The 14,631-nt window shown below is 46.6% G+C and overlaps 1 protein-coding gene across 2 annotated transcripts in view; it reads left to right on the top strand.

Annotated features, from left to right (window-relative positions):
• LOC139053117 (kinesin-like protein KIF20A) overlaps nt 1-14,631 on the top strand; it is a 68,502-nt gene that overhangs the window by 21,644 nt on the left and 32,227 nt on the right. For both annotated transcript variants that reach the window (XM_070530275.1, XM_070530277.1), the window contains exon 8: nt 12,903-13,071. In XM_070530275.1, coding sequence (XP_070386376.1) covers nt 12,903-13,071 — 169 coding nt within the window. The remainder of the gene's footprint in view (nt 1-12,902; nt 13,072-14,631) is intronic.

Genomic DNA, 14,631 nt, shown 5'->3' with positions numbered 1-14,631 from the left:
AGGCCTTGGAGCACTGCCATGGTACCGTAGCCAGGGCGCAGGAGCTGGAACTGTCGCTGGCAAACTCTTAGGTCCCCTCTCCATTCTAGGTCTCCAATGAATCCCAATCACGTCGCCAGAGCACAGTTGGCAATGCGTTGCACCAGTCCATGTCCGTGTCAGCACTGCCCGCTCATCTATCTTTGCCTTTTTTTTTTATTTTTTCCTCTTCTCTCGTGCTTCAAGCGTTTCACGTGCTTCACACATCAAGTGTCCAAAAGGTGCCCCCAACTTCGTTTCACCGACTGGCATCGTCGTCATCTTCACACATTCACCCTGCTTTTGCATGTGTTTCATCAGTCACTCATGACAAACAGCCCTTGTATTTACAGTTTCCAGAGCTCCAATCTTGTATCTGAGATCTTTCTAGGAGACAGCACCTGTTATAAGCCCTGTGCATTTCTCCAGATGCAGTTGCATTTGGACCAAAAAGTACTGGTAATGCATGTCACGCCTGTATACTTTTAATTAGGGGTGTGCAAATACCAAATAGTATAGTTTGAATTGAATACTGAATCCAGTCAAGAAAGCTGAATGTCAGAAAATTTCTAACAAAATTTAATGCTTAACATTTTGGGCAAGAAAATACGGTACTGAACAAGCTTGGGAGTCTCGTAGCATTGCAAAACAAGGATGTAGCAAGCTATCAGTAACTTGGATATATAGAAATCAAGACTGTGATATTGTTACGTTATGGTGACGGTGAAGAACGCGGTAGTAAAACTGTGAATCACGATGCCCACAAAGGAAGTGACACTCAAAGCATGATAGTGGTGAGCACAGTTGGCCATCGTCAAACTCTGATCAGTGGGTCAAGCATTTCGGCTCTTATACATGAGTCATCGAAGGTTCCAGAGTAATTGCTGGTGCCCGCTTGTCTTCTAGTAAGCACTACACAATTCGAGTCGTGCATATAATCAGATTACACAAGCTTCGGTGATAACATACAACGCATAGAACCATCGATGACATTCAAGAAACTTCCAATACATGCAGGCGTTCCTGTGCTGAGCGATAATGTTTAACATTTATTAGCTGATGAAAAACGATCACTTGAGAAAGATAAGTGCACATGTCAATATACAGTACAGTCTACTCTTACTAAAGGGGCCCTGTACGACATTTTATTGAAGCCGAGAAATGTGTTTGAAGTTAAATTGGACTATTTCAGAAATACTTTGCCACAAAAATTACTTCAATGCATTCAGCTGAAGCCTAGTCAATGTCCCTTACACGGTGTTTCCGCTCCTTCAGTGACTTGCACTGTGTAGGTTAAGGCAGAGCAGGGGTGCCCACAATTCTCCACCTACTGACCGTGGCGCGTAGCTCAACACATTTGAACTGCACGTTTTGGATGTTGACATAGATGCTATCATTTCTGATTTTGGTACCTATGACGAGACACACGCTTGTCTTCAGCAAGCAGCAATGTGCTCATCGCCATGTTCTCATCGCAGCACTTTGCAGGGGTCATGGTGTCTATGCTATTTAGCAGACCACATCCACGTGCAAGTGTGGTGCGTATGCACAGCACTTGCTTTGTGCACGACGGAGCTTGAGTGCCTACTTGCACTCGTATGCTCCAGCCCGACCGTGCTGCATGCTGCAGACTAGCTTTGTCCTGCACCAGCTTGACCGACAGATATTAGCCACATCCACTTTGCGCATTTTGAAGCACTATCAATAGCTCAATATGAAGTGAAGTCTGCCAAGGCATCTAACCAGGAGCGGCCAGGAGTGAGCGCGCACTGGCATGCGTGTGTGTGCTCTGACCTCAAGTTTAACATGGTTTGAGGCTAATTGAGTGTTCAAAAGTACTCGGAATCTGAATCAGCTACAACACCAATAAGCAGGGTGGCCAAAGTTTATTTCCTACATAGGCGGCCGAGTGTAAACAGACGATGATTGGCTTCTTCCAGAAGTACGTAATTATTATTGAAATCAAAAAACAGATTTTCACTTACTTCAGCCTGCTTATTAAACTTTACTAAACTCAATAAATATACATAGTAACAGTAAGAAGCGCAATGATCATAACATCCTTCTTGTTTGGTGACAGCTATTGGCCAATAGTAGCCGCATATGGGAATCTGTTATATTGCAAAATAAAGCATCCAGAAAAGAGTGAGGAACATAGTTCTGTTGAAAAGGGAGAGTTTGAGAAAAAAAGACTTAGCACTCCACGGGCCATGCACGACTGCAAAATCTGGCTGAGATGTTCACAGCAGTGTATGCTATCCGTGGACTGTTTTTTTCACCAAGCCCGAAGGATGGTTCAGTTGCTATTTAAAGGTAGCATTAAATTAGTATGCCAGCTGCGATTATGAATCACTTCTACAATATGAAAGTCTGGAAAATATTTTTTTTATCAGTAGGAAGATTTGTGGAAGAGAATCAAGCACTTTTCTTTTTCTCTAAAACTAATGAATTAGTGATATTCCGTTGTACTGAATACCAATGAGGTTCCTGTTTTAATGGTAGTAAAGTAAAACTCTTGTTTGGGCTAGTTGGTTTATGCTTGAATGAGTAAAGGCAAGGCACAAAAGACCAGCACTGAAGGACACAATTGACAGTACTGGCGCCACACAGTGGTGGACCTATGTTTTGCGGCAATCTCATTTATTGCAAGGAATGTCTTGTTTTTAGTTTTTCTCCAAAATACATGAGGGTTACCCAACTTTACGGTAGGTGGAGTATTGTAGGGCCAATCTGCACGACAGAAAAGAGCATGCACCACGTGACACGATCACTGCTCGGTGTGTAGTCGGTGCCGACAGCAAATGGCAGGCGCCGTCCACGCCATTTCCTTGCCAGATTTGGCGCGATTTGTCACCCATCAAGTTCTGAAATCAGGACGGTCACGACAAGTTCTTGGCTCTCACTCCCCCCATCTCTGCCCTCATTCATCCACCGTCCGCGCAAATGCACTTAACAGGGTCGTTACACTTTCGCACCTGTAGTAAACAAAGCAGCATCACATGTCACATGCCTGCAGACAGGAATGTCTGCTCGCTATATTAAAGGGAAAGCTGTACTACGCCAACCAGCGAACCATTTCGGCTCGTCGCGCCGTATGCCGTATGCAGGCAGTCGTATGCCATATGCTGTGGCCGACCAACGACCTTGAGCTGCCGTTGCCTGGCAACGCCGCAGCCGCGCTCCAACAGATGGCGACGCCGTCGCCGCTTGCTCCACCAGATGTGCCGCTGGGGTAGAGGGAAAGGAGGTGCCGCCTTGCGCGGGGTATATATGCGCTTCGCCTCACTGTATTTAGTCATTATGGAGAGCACGAAAGAGACTCACAACTGCAGAATGAAGCGAGGAAGAGACAACGCGCTCAACAGACGCTAGAAGAACGCACCGCACGACTCGAGAAGCGTCGTAACGAACTTGCGGCTAGAAGTCGTGCCACGTCCCGGAGTGGCTCAACTGTGGAAGAGACTGCTTTTGCAGCTCTTGCTTTCGCAATTCAACTAGGGTTAACCAGAGCTAAACCACAGGCAATTTTTCTGCATATTTTATACTGGCCAACAGAACAGAATGGCCAGATGATCAGTAACATCAGTCGTTAGTGGCGTTATGTTTGGAAGTGCCCTCTACACTACATCCCGCCTTGTTACAAAGGTGGACTAATTACAGGTTCAATCTTTTTGGTGTAAAAGCATGTTGACCCAATCGAGTGTACCGCAAACAGCGACTTCGAGTCCGGGTGTGCACCGTCCCCGGGCAGTCTGCATCTGGTAAGGAAGGCACATTTTCCAGCTGAGCCTCTGGAGAAACCACACCGCCAGGCTCAGCAGCAGTTCTCCCACACTGTCAGTTGTCTCCACTGTGTCTGGCACTGGCGACAGTTTTCTTGCACTGTCAGTTGTCTTCGCTGTCTCCGGCACTGGTGACAGTTTTCTTGCACCTCCGCTGTCTCCGGCACTGGTGACAGTACCCTCGAGCCAGGTGACTCGCTATGACCAGCAAAGGGAGCAAGCGGACAACAGTTCTGCTGAATCACACCGTTTTATTTTCCACCACGTAGCATCACTGACGCTGACTATGACTAAGCACTCGAGCAGTGCACCTGGCATCTGTCACCCAGACGCTGTGGCCAGGTTGTAGACCTAGTAGTGGTTGAGCACCATGGTGAAGGTTGCAGTCTGTGGTCTGCCTGTGCCTAGCAGCTTTGTCGTGCTCTGTGAAGGTTCTATGGTCGGGTTGTTTTGGAGTTAGATGATCACAAAGTTTTGGTAAAAGGGTGCGCAGGTGCCGACCCATCAAAAGCTGAGCAAGACTGAAGCCTGTTGAACCGGGAGTGTTCGATACACCAGCAGAGCCATGGGATCGTCGACATTCTTCCTCCACAGTTCCTTCACCATTTGCACTGCACATTCCACTTCCCCATTTGACTGTGGAAAATCTGGGCTACTCGTGCAATGAGTAAAGCTGTATGTCAACGCGTGACGAAAACTGTGGTCCGTTGTTGCATCGAAGACTTTCAGGCATGCCAAATCGGGCCATAATCACTGATCTACTTGACATTCCGCACAGTCAGTAGTACTTCTGGAAACCTTGAATAGTCGTCGACTACTAACAGGAAGTACTGACCTTCAATATGGAAGATGTCTGCCCCCACTTGTTGCCATGGGAGCTCTGGGGTATCTGTCCGTATCATGGGTTCTGCCCTCTTCTGTCCCACAGTTGCCCATTGCTCACACTTTTCGACCACTTCCTTAATCCTGTGGCTTATTCCAGGCCACCATACCGACTTGCGGGCTCTCTCCTTAGACTGAGCCATTCCGAGATGACTTTCGTGTACCATTCCTAAGACCTCCGCCTTAAGAGCTCCAGGAACAACCAGTCTACCTCCTTTCAACAAAAGTGAGTCGGCAACCGACAGTTCACTGCGGTATTTCTAGTGCACTGACAAGCTTACTGTTGGTCTTGTCTTAGATGGCAAACAGTAGTTGCAGAACTTGACCAAGGCAGAGCAGACGCCATCAGATACTTGATGCCTTCACATGGTTTCCAAGTTAACGGGCACGCTCTCGCCAACGGTTTCCACGACCACTTGCATGTAGCTTTCAAGAGAAGCAATTTCATCAATTGCAGCGTCTGAAGAGGGGAACGGAGCTCTTGACAATGTGTTGGCAGTAGCTAGCAGCTTGCCCAAAACGTACAGTACCTTGAACTGATAGCGCTTCAACTTGAATCTGCAGGTGTTGTATCCTGGGTGGCAGCAAATCTACCTCCATCTCGCCCAGAAGTAGTTAGCGTCTGATGGTCGGTTTCAACAATGAATAGGAGGCCCCAAAGAAATTTGTCAAAATGCTGTACGGCCCACGTGACAGCTAAGGCCTCCTTTTCAGTCCGGCTGTATCTCTGCTCAGGCTTAGTGAGCTAGCATGAAGTAAAGGCCACAGCTCGTCTTTCGCCCCTTGGTTGATCATGCATCGGCAGAGACCACTGTTGGGTCAGTTGGGTGATAGTAGGCCATGCAGGTTTTCGAAGAAAGCATACCTTTTACTTTTTCGAAGGCTGCTTGCTTAGGTGGTCCCTACATTCAGGCTGTCCTCTTGATCAGTTCTCGAATCGGGGCCGACATGTCCGACAGATGTGGCAGGAATCTTGCGACATGATTTACCATTTCCATGAATCTTAGAACGCCTCCAACATCCACGGGTGGTTCTATCTTCTGAACAGCTTCAATTTTAGCTGTCTGGTGGGATGCCATCTGCAGAGACCACAACACCCAGGAATTTGACGCTTGACACACCGAACTTGCACTTTACCTTATTTAGGGTAAACCCTGCCTGGTGTAACTGGTCCAACACCTTGCAAAGTCTTCCGTCATACTCTTCTCGATTGTGACCAAACACCAAAATATTGTTACGTAGGAAGACGCAGACGAAAAGCTATGTACAAGTATATTTGCAAGAAAATACGCTGCGCTTGGCCAAGAGGCAACAGCCCGCGCTAGCTTCTAATCGTCGTCTTTCGTCTTCTTACTGCTCGGCTCTTCGTTATTGGAAATACTATCCCGTAGCACTACCCCCGGCGGCAAAAGCGCCGTCCCGGAGCGACTAAAGGCCAGAGTCTGAAGCAGTGTAGTAGGTCTTGAGCCTACTGACAAACACAAGTTAATGATATCTTAGTTGAAATCAAGAAAAAAACATGGGCATGTGCAGGACACGTAATGAGGAGGGAAGATAACCGATGGTCATTAAGACTTACGGAATGGATTCCAAGGGAAGGGAAGCAGTCACTACCTGTCCTAAGTAGATGTATTCCCTTATCATTTCCAGTGCCTCACTACCTATCGTAAACTGCTGTTCTCTTCCGAGACTGTTAAACATTACTTTAATTTTCCCCATTCTTCTGCTTTGCCTCTCAAGGTCAGTGAGCATGCATTGCAATTGGTCCCCTGAGTTACTAAACAAGGCAATATCATCAGCAAATCGCAAGTTATTAAGGTATTCTCCATTAACTTTTATCCCCAATTCTTCCCAATCCAGGTCTCTGAATACCTCCTGTAAGCACGCTGTGAATAGCATTGGAGAGATCATATCTCCCTGCCTGACGCCTTTCTTTATTGGGATTTTGTTGCTTTCTTTGTGGAGGACTACGGTGGCTGTGGAGCCGCTATAGATATCTTTCAGTATTTTTACATACGGCTTGTCTACACCCTGATTCCGCAATGCCTCCATGACTGCTGAGGTTTCGACTGAATCAAACGCTTTCTCGTAATCAATGAAAGCTATATATAACGGTTGGTTAAATTCCGCACATTTTTCCATCACCTGATTGATAGTCCGGATAATGGTGTATTGTTGAGTAGCCCTTACAGAATCCTGCCTGGTCCTTTGGTTGACAGAAGTCTAAGGTGTTCCTGATTCTATTTGCGATTACCTTAGTAAATACTTTGTAGGCAACATTCAGTAAGCTGATCGGTCTATAATTTTTTCAAGTCGTTGGCGTCCCCTTTTTTATGGATTAGGATTATGTTAGCGTTCTTCCAAGATTCCGGTATGCTCGAGGTCATGAGGCATTGCGTATACAGGGCGGCCAGATTTTTCTAGAACAATCTGCCCGCCATACTTCAACAAATCTGTTGTTACCTGATCCTCCCCAGCTGCCTTCCCCCTTTGCGTAGCTCCCAAGGCTTTCTTTACTTCTTCCGGCGTTACCTGTGGGATTTCGAATTTCTCTAGACTATTCTCTCATCCATTATCGTCGTGGGTGCCACTGGTACTGTATAAATCTCTATAGAACTCCTCAGCCACTTGAACTATCTCATTCATATTAGTAATGATATTGCCGGCTTTGTCTCTTAACGCATACATCTGTTTCTTGCCAATTCCTAGTTTCTTAATCACTGCTTTTAGGCTTCCTCCGTTCCTGAGAGCATGTTCAGTCCTATCCATATTATACTTCCTTATATCAGCTGTCTTGCGCTTGTTGAGTAACTTCAAAAGTTCTGTCAGTACTATTCTAGCTGTAGGGTTAGAGGCTTCCATACATTGGCATTTCTTGATCAGATCTTTCGTCTCCTGCGATAGCTTACTGGTATCCTGTTTAACGGAGTTACCACTGACCTCTATTGCACACTCCTTGATGATGCCCACAAAATTGTCGTTCATTCCTTCAACACTAAGGTCCTCTTGCTGATTTAAAGCCGAATACCTGTTCTGTAGCTTGATCTGGAATTCCTCTATTTTCCCTCTTAACGCTAACTCATTTATCGGCTTCTTATGTACCAGTTTCTTCCGTTCACTCCTCAGGTCTAGTCTAATTCGAGTTCTTACCATCCTATGGTCACTGCAGCGCACCTTGCTGAGCACGTCCACATCTTGTATGATGCCAGGGTTAGCTCAGAGTATGAAGTCTATTTCATTTCTAGTCTCGCCGTTCGGGCTCCTTCACGTCCACTTTCATCTATCCCGCTTGCGGAAGAAGGTATTCATTATTCGCATATTATTCTGTTCCGCAAAGTCTACTAATAACTCTCCCCTGCTATTCCTAGAGCCTATGCCATATTCCCCCACTGCCTTGTCTCCACCCTGCTTCTTGCCTACCTTGGCGTTGAAGTCGCCCATCAGTATGGTGTATTTTGTTGTCACTCTACCCATCGCCGATTCCACTTCTTCATAGAAGCTTTCGACTTCCTGGTCATCATGACTGGATGTACAGGCGTAGTTCGTACAACCTTCATTTTGTACCTTTTATTAAGTTTCACAAGACCTGCCACCCTCTCGTTAATGCTATAAAATTCCTGTATGTTACCAGCTATATTCTTATTAATCAGGAATCCGACTCCTTGTTCTCGTCTCTCTGCTAAGCCTCGGTAGCACAGTACGTGCCCGCTTTTTAGCACTGTATATGCTTCTTTTGTCCTCCTAACCTCACTGAGCCCTATTATATCCCATTTACTGCCCTCTAATTCCTCCAATAGCACTGCTAGACTCGCCTCACTAGATAACGTTCTAGCGTTTAACGTTGCCAGGTAAACGTTGCCAAATTGTTTGCAAAAATTTTTTACTGTATTCGTGAGTTTTCAGTAGTCTTTTACTACTGGAACAGCAATTTAAAAAATTGACGACAGGTGCATGTTTTTTTTATAAGAAAAGTTTGACCCTCAAGGGTTAAGAGAACGACATGTCTCTTCACCCTTGTGGTTTTAGTGGCACATCCACAAATAGGAGGGGGTGCTGATAAGTTCCTGACTGACCAGAATGGAGAGAGCCAGAGTTATGAAACAACATATTTATTTGGCATAATCTCCCGTGAGACTGATGCGCTTGGTAAAGTGCAGTAGCAGCTTTTTTAAACCTTCCCAATAAAGTCCTTTGGTTGGGTTTCAAACCACTTCTCCGCGGCATGTTTGACATTGGAAATGTCCGCAACACGTTGCCCCTTTAGGTGTTTCTTCAAGTTCGAGAACAGATAATAGTCTGAAGGGGCCCGATCAGGTGAGTAAGGGTGATGGCAGACCAATTGGAAAACAAGGGTGTTCAGTCTGAAAGCGGCATTGTTGGAAGTTTGCACAGGTGCATTTTCATGCAAAGAAAAAGGGAAGAGTTTCTTTGATCAACAACTCTACGACATTTCATCTGTATTGTCTCCTTCAGCTGCTCCAGGAGGTTAGCATGATACTATCCAGTAATAGTAGTGCCCTGAGGTCAACCAACAGACTACAGTTGACTCCCGATAATTCGAAGCCGCCCAATTGGAATTTTCGGTTAATTAGAAGTGAAGTGCTGGTCCCATCAGTTTTACATGTCTTCCTATAGAAGAAATCGCTCGATAATTCGAAGTCCTCATCCAGTAATATTGTTTAATTGGAAGTTAATTTTCAGCCGGGATCCTCGAGGTGACCGTCATTCTTTGGTAGAATGTGCAATTTTTCAAGTGTTGCAACAGTTCCGTGCTCCGCGTTGGTGTCATCGCCACCGCAGCCGCCCGCAACGCCATCCTTCTTGGAGCGGCGCGATTATTCATTGCTACGGCTGCCGTGGCCTCCACGATCAACTCCGGCAGGAGGCGACGGAGGCCACGCGCGGCTGCCGCGCGTGGCCGGAGCCGATCGCAGAGGCCACGCGGGTGCCATAGGTGCACGCAGCGCTGCATACTGGCAGTGGCGAGATTGTGCGAGATCAGTCTTGCAGCGTGCGCAGCGTATGTCGAGGCGTGTGTTGGTCGAGCGCCTTTGTGCGGGAAGCTTGTAGGCTAGGTTGTTTCACGGGTGATTCGGAATTGACTGTACCTAGTCACGCAGTTTATAGCCATGGCAAACCGTGGCTCTTATCGCACGCTCGACCTGGCAACGAAAGTCGAGGTTTTCAAGGAAGTTGAGAAGGGAGGTGCTGCCAAACAAGACATAGCGCGGAAGTACGGGATCAAGCCGAACACGCTCTCAAACTACATCAAGAACAAGCGCACAATAATGGATGCATTTGAGAACGACAAGTTCAAGACTTCTCGGAAGCAAATGCGCACCGGCGCTTACCCAGAGTTGGAGAAGGCTCTGCTGGTTTGGATTAGGGAGGCCAGGAGCAACAAACTTCCTCTCAGCGGAGACATCGTTGCGATGAAAGCCCGAACGCTTGCAGCAATGTTGGGGATCGATGACTTCGTTTCGTCAGATGGATGGCTGACGCGCTTTAAAGATCGCCATGACCTGGTTTTCAAGAGTGTGTGTGGTGAAAAGGCGTCCTTTAACCAGGAAACATGCGCCACGTGGAAGGACGGAAAGCTGCGTGAATATCGCCGAATACAGACCGGAAGACATCTTCAATGCAGATGAGACTGCACTCTTCTATCGGCTTCTACCAGAGAAGACCCTGACATTCAAGGATGACGACTGTGATGGGGGCAAACGCAGCAAGGAGAGAGTGTCGGTGCTGATCGCGGCAACATGACTGGCACGGAACGATGTCGGTTACTTGTGATCGGGAAAGCCGCGAAGCCGAGATGTTTTAAAGGCGTGAAGACGCTGCCTGTGGACTATGAGGCGAACAAAAAAGCGTGGATGACGGCCGAAATCTTCAAGAGCTGGATAAGCAAATTGGACCGCAAGTTTGCTGCTTCGAACCGCAAGGTGTTGTTCCTTGTCGATTACTGCAGTGCTCACGTGAATGTGCCAGCCTTGAGTGCACTACGCCTCGCATTTTTGCCTGCAAATACAACGGCTGTTTTGCAGCCAATGGACCAAGGCATCATCAAGAATGTTAAAGTCCTGTACAGGCGACACCTCCTCGAGCGCATGATTTTGTGTATGGATAGCTCCACAAAGTACAAGGTGAGCCTGCTTAGTGCCATCCACATGTTGGCGTGAGCATGGGATGGTGTGAAGCAAGAAACAATCGCAAACTGCTTCAGGGCATGCGGTTTTGTGGCAGCTTCTTCGGAGGATGCCTCTGAAATTTCAGTGGAGGAAGCGTCAATTTGGTGATGCTCTCGGGGACGTCAATTTTGACGATTACGTCGCCGTAGACAAGGCGGTCGAAACGTGCGGTGCGCTGACGGATAGCGAAATTGTAGATTATTAGGCCCAGGAAGCGACCCAGGAAAGCGACGATGACGTTGAAGGCGAGCCGCAACCTAAGGCTGCCGATGTAGCTGTGGGCCTTGCTCTCGCGGAGCGCTTCTTTGCCGCTGAAGGTAACGCGGACGAAGCGTTCCGCCACATCTACAGCCTGCAGAACTTGCTTTCAGCAGCGCGATTCGGCAAGAAGCAAAGCAAGATGACCGACTATTTTTCTTAGAGAAAATACTCGATTTTGCCACAAATAAAGTGCTGTTTTTTGTGTTTTGTGCTTAATTGGAAGTTTGTTTAATTCGAAGTTTTTTGCGGTCCCCGTGAACTTCGTATTAACGGGAGTCGACTGTATATACCTTGCCCCAGAAAATGAATGCCATGACTTTTGGGGCCAATTTCTGGGTGTGGAAAGTGTTTGGGTGCAGGGACCAACTCTGGCGCTATTCCTTCGCCTGTTCCTTGGCTTCAGAATCGTAGGTAGGTGTAGAGGCACGATTCATCCTCGGTCACCAAACTAGCTAAAATGTTGTGTGGCTTGAAAATGGGTGAAAATGGTTTTTAATGCTGGAGATAACAAATCCAACACGATCCCATAAGATCTTCAGTATCTGGGCTATCCTTTTTGCAGATATTTGCCAGTCTTTATTAATCAGCTTGCGGACAGCATTGCAGATTGCCAGGTCAGTTGAAGTTGGGGGGCCAGCCAATGCAGGGCTCGTCTTCAATGGTGAAATGCCCAATCTTGAAATGAGATAACCAGGTTTTGACAGTGCTGGTAGGAAGGACGCTTCACTCCAGTGTTCATGACATCTCAGTGGGAATGTCCTTTGCCGATTTTTCTTGGCAAAACAAATTCATAAAGGTCACCATCACACTTTCTCACTGGAAACTTGTTTCAAGAATCATAAACATAAGTAACTGTGCAAACATCAAATATTAGGCTGTTACATGCCCCCACACATTTTACTCTTTCATATGGAAGACGGCAAAGCCTGGAACTTATCAGCACCCCGTCGTACAATAGTCGTGGGAAGTTGTGTGAAGGCCATGGTGGTTATCTGTTCAGTAATCAACAGAGTAAGGTAGTTAGTTCCATGTGCTTAAAAGTTCGTGTTTGTGTGCACAATGCTTCCATGTGTGCAAAATTTTATGCATTAACAACTTGTCAACATGGGGAAGTGCCTCCACAAGACATACGGAAGCAATCACCATAATCCATGCCCATTCACACCCTCTGTTAGCAGTATATGGCACTGCCTCAACCAAGTTTGTTCATGATCCAGAATCAAAGCTCTGCTTTTGCCAAGTGCACGAACATAAGATATGTACTACCTCATGGTGTGGTTGAGGCATTATTTCAATCTACAAATTCCCTTGCACCATGTGTTTTCATGGTTTTCTATTGGTGCTCTTATGGGATAAGCTTGATGCTATCTGGACTGAAGAGTTAGCGCAGCTCCTGTGACAAAATTAGTCGGAGTCCTTCTCGGTAGGTAGCATGCAATGCAAGCGTATAGTTTTAGCATGTGTAGCTGAGATGCAAGTATTCTTTACGTCCTGTGCATGTGCATTTCAACTGCACGAGATTTTTATGTATTTGGAGCTCCTATGCATGTAAACGTATACCTTATACCGTTTGCAGCGAGACTTTAACCCAAGCCCAGTGTCTGCATATTGCAAGTTCATGTGGTGGCATTTTAACCCTGCCAATTCACTTGTGAGCCCCTTAAGCAAGAATGAGACACCATGTCAGAAGACATTTTGCATTCACATGACCTGTAGCTTTAGCACATCAATATGCAACGTCTCGTGTGAGCAGTACACCAATGCCTTCCAGGTGGGCACAGAAGATGGCTGCTGCAAACGAAGCCCAAGTCAATGACTACAAGGACCTGGTGAAACAGTTGGAGCAGGAGCTGCGAAAGCAGCGCGATAGTGCTGACCGGGAGATGGCAATTCGCGTCCGCAATGCCTGCGAGATCACACGGCTTGATCTCTACTGCCGGGTAATCATACCTTGTACACTGCACAGCTCTTTGCATTGTCCAAATGTCCAAGGCAGCTCTAGCGCACTGACGAATTTGCTGTCATTCAAGTGTTGGCACTGTGATGTTTTTCCTTCGCCTCCTACAAACTGTTTTTCATTTCTCCTCATGGTTGTGTGCTCTAATCAATTATTTTTCTCTTCTCCATTACAGTTAAAAGGACTGAAACGGTTATGACAATTTTGTACAAATGTACTGAGTCGTTAGGGTATGGCCTCCTGATCATTAAGTGGCGCATTTAAGCACTCTGTATAAAGCATGTAATTTATTATAAGGTTTCAAAAATGTGCGTTGCTACAGAGTGCAATGGTGCTGCCCCACCCCATTTGACACGTGTTGCCCATCTGATGTCAGCCGGACTAAAGCCTTCCATCCACGTGCTAGCGCTTCTTTTGCTAAGTAGTACCAACCTTTGATGTACACCACTGTGCCCCGATCCATTGGTCATACAAGTTCCGCTTTCGTGATTTTCAGTTCCTGAATTTTCGTTTGTTGCATGCTCGAACCTGTATGCAGCAGTCGCGTTGCTTCTGCCTAAAGTCAGAAACTGGAACTATGCAAGTTCTGCTTGACGCCGGAAACCGAAGGGGTGAGCAAGGGTGATGTGCAAAGGCAGAGGGTAGGTTGGCGGTACTTAAACTGGTCTGAAAAAGCGTGCATGGAGGGTCTTTAAGTTAGACGACCTGTCCAGTTGGCTACTGAGGTCGTGGCATCAATAATTTCTCCAACTTTATGGTGGATAAATGTTGTTCATAATAATTGGAATGTTGGTTAATTTGTTTCTATAAAACAAAAAGTAGCAGAGAGAGAATACACAATTTATCACTACACTAAAGCACTTCCCGCACACAGCGAGTGTTGTGTGCGTGTGTTACAACGTGCTCAGTGTTGATGTGAGCTGCGCAAACATTGTTAGACTCGAGCTTTCTTTTCGTGAGCATCATGGAACACCCTTGTTACATTGTGGGCTGCAAATCTAGCAATCAGTGACATGTCAAGCTGAGACGTCATATCCCTCTGCAACGCAACATGTGAGTGAAGTGCCTGCAACGCATCGGGCTGTTAGTTTCCGATTGGCACCAGCATCTGCGAATTTGCGGTGGTCACTTCATGCCGTACGATTGCTACTACAATAATATCGCGTGTCTAGTATTTGAGTAAATGCAAGTGCAAGTGGACAGGGCATTTTATGGAATGAGCGGTGGTGCAGACATGAAAAGCCTGCACGGTGTAGCCACTTGGCAGCACAGAGCTCAGCCAAACACAGCTAGAGCTGATAGAGCAATAACCAAGTGGATTCTACTTTGCTGCTTGCGTAAATTTTGGGTAGTAGCATTATCATGAATATGTTAATTGTTTAAAATGTTTTACACTTATTTAAGGCAATATTAGCTCTGTTTGGCTGGTGAAGCTCTGTGCCGCCACATGGCTGGACCATGCGGGCTGATCAGGCCGATCCCGTACGTCTACATTAAGGCTCTTCCGTCACAGTAATGATGTGGAGGGACTCTAGTTTAAGCC

Source organism: Dermacentor albipictus, unplaced genomic scaffold, assembly GCF_038994185.2.
Source record: "Dermacentor albipictus isolate Rhodes 1998 colony unplaced genomic scaffold, USDA_Dalb.pri_finalv2 scaffold_74, whole genome shotgun sequence".
In the NCBI taxonomy this organism is placed as follows: domain Eukaryota; kingdom Metazoa; phylum Arthropoda; class Arachnida; order Ixodida; family Ixodidae; genus Dermacentor; species Dermacentor albipictus.
This window is presented reverse-complemented; position numbering and strand designations above follow the sequence as displayed.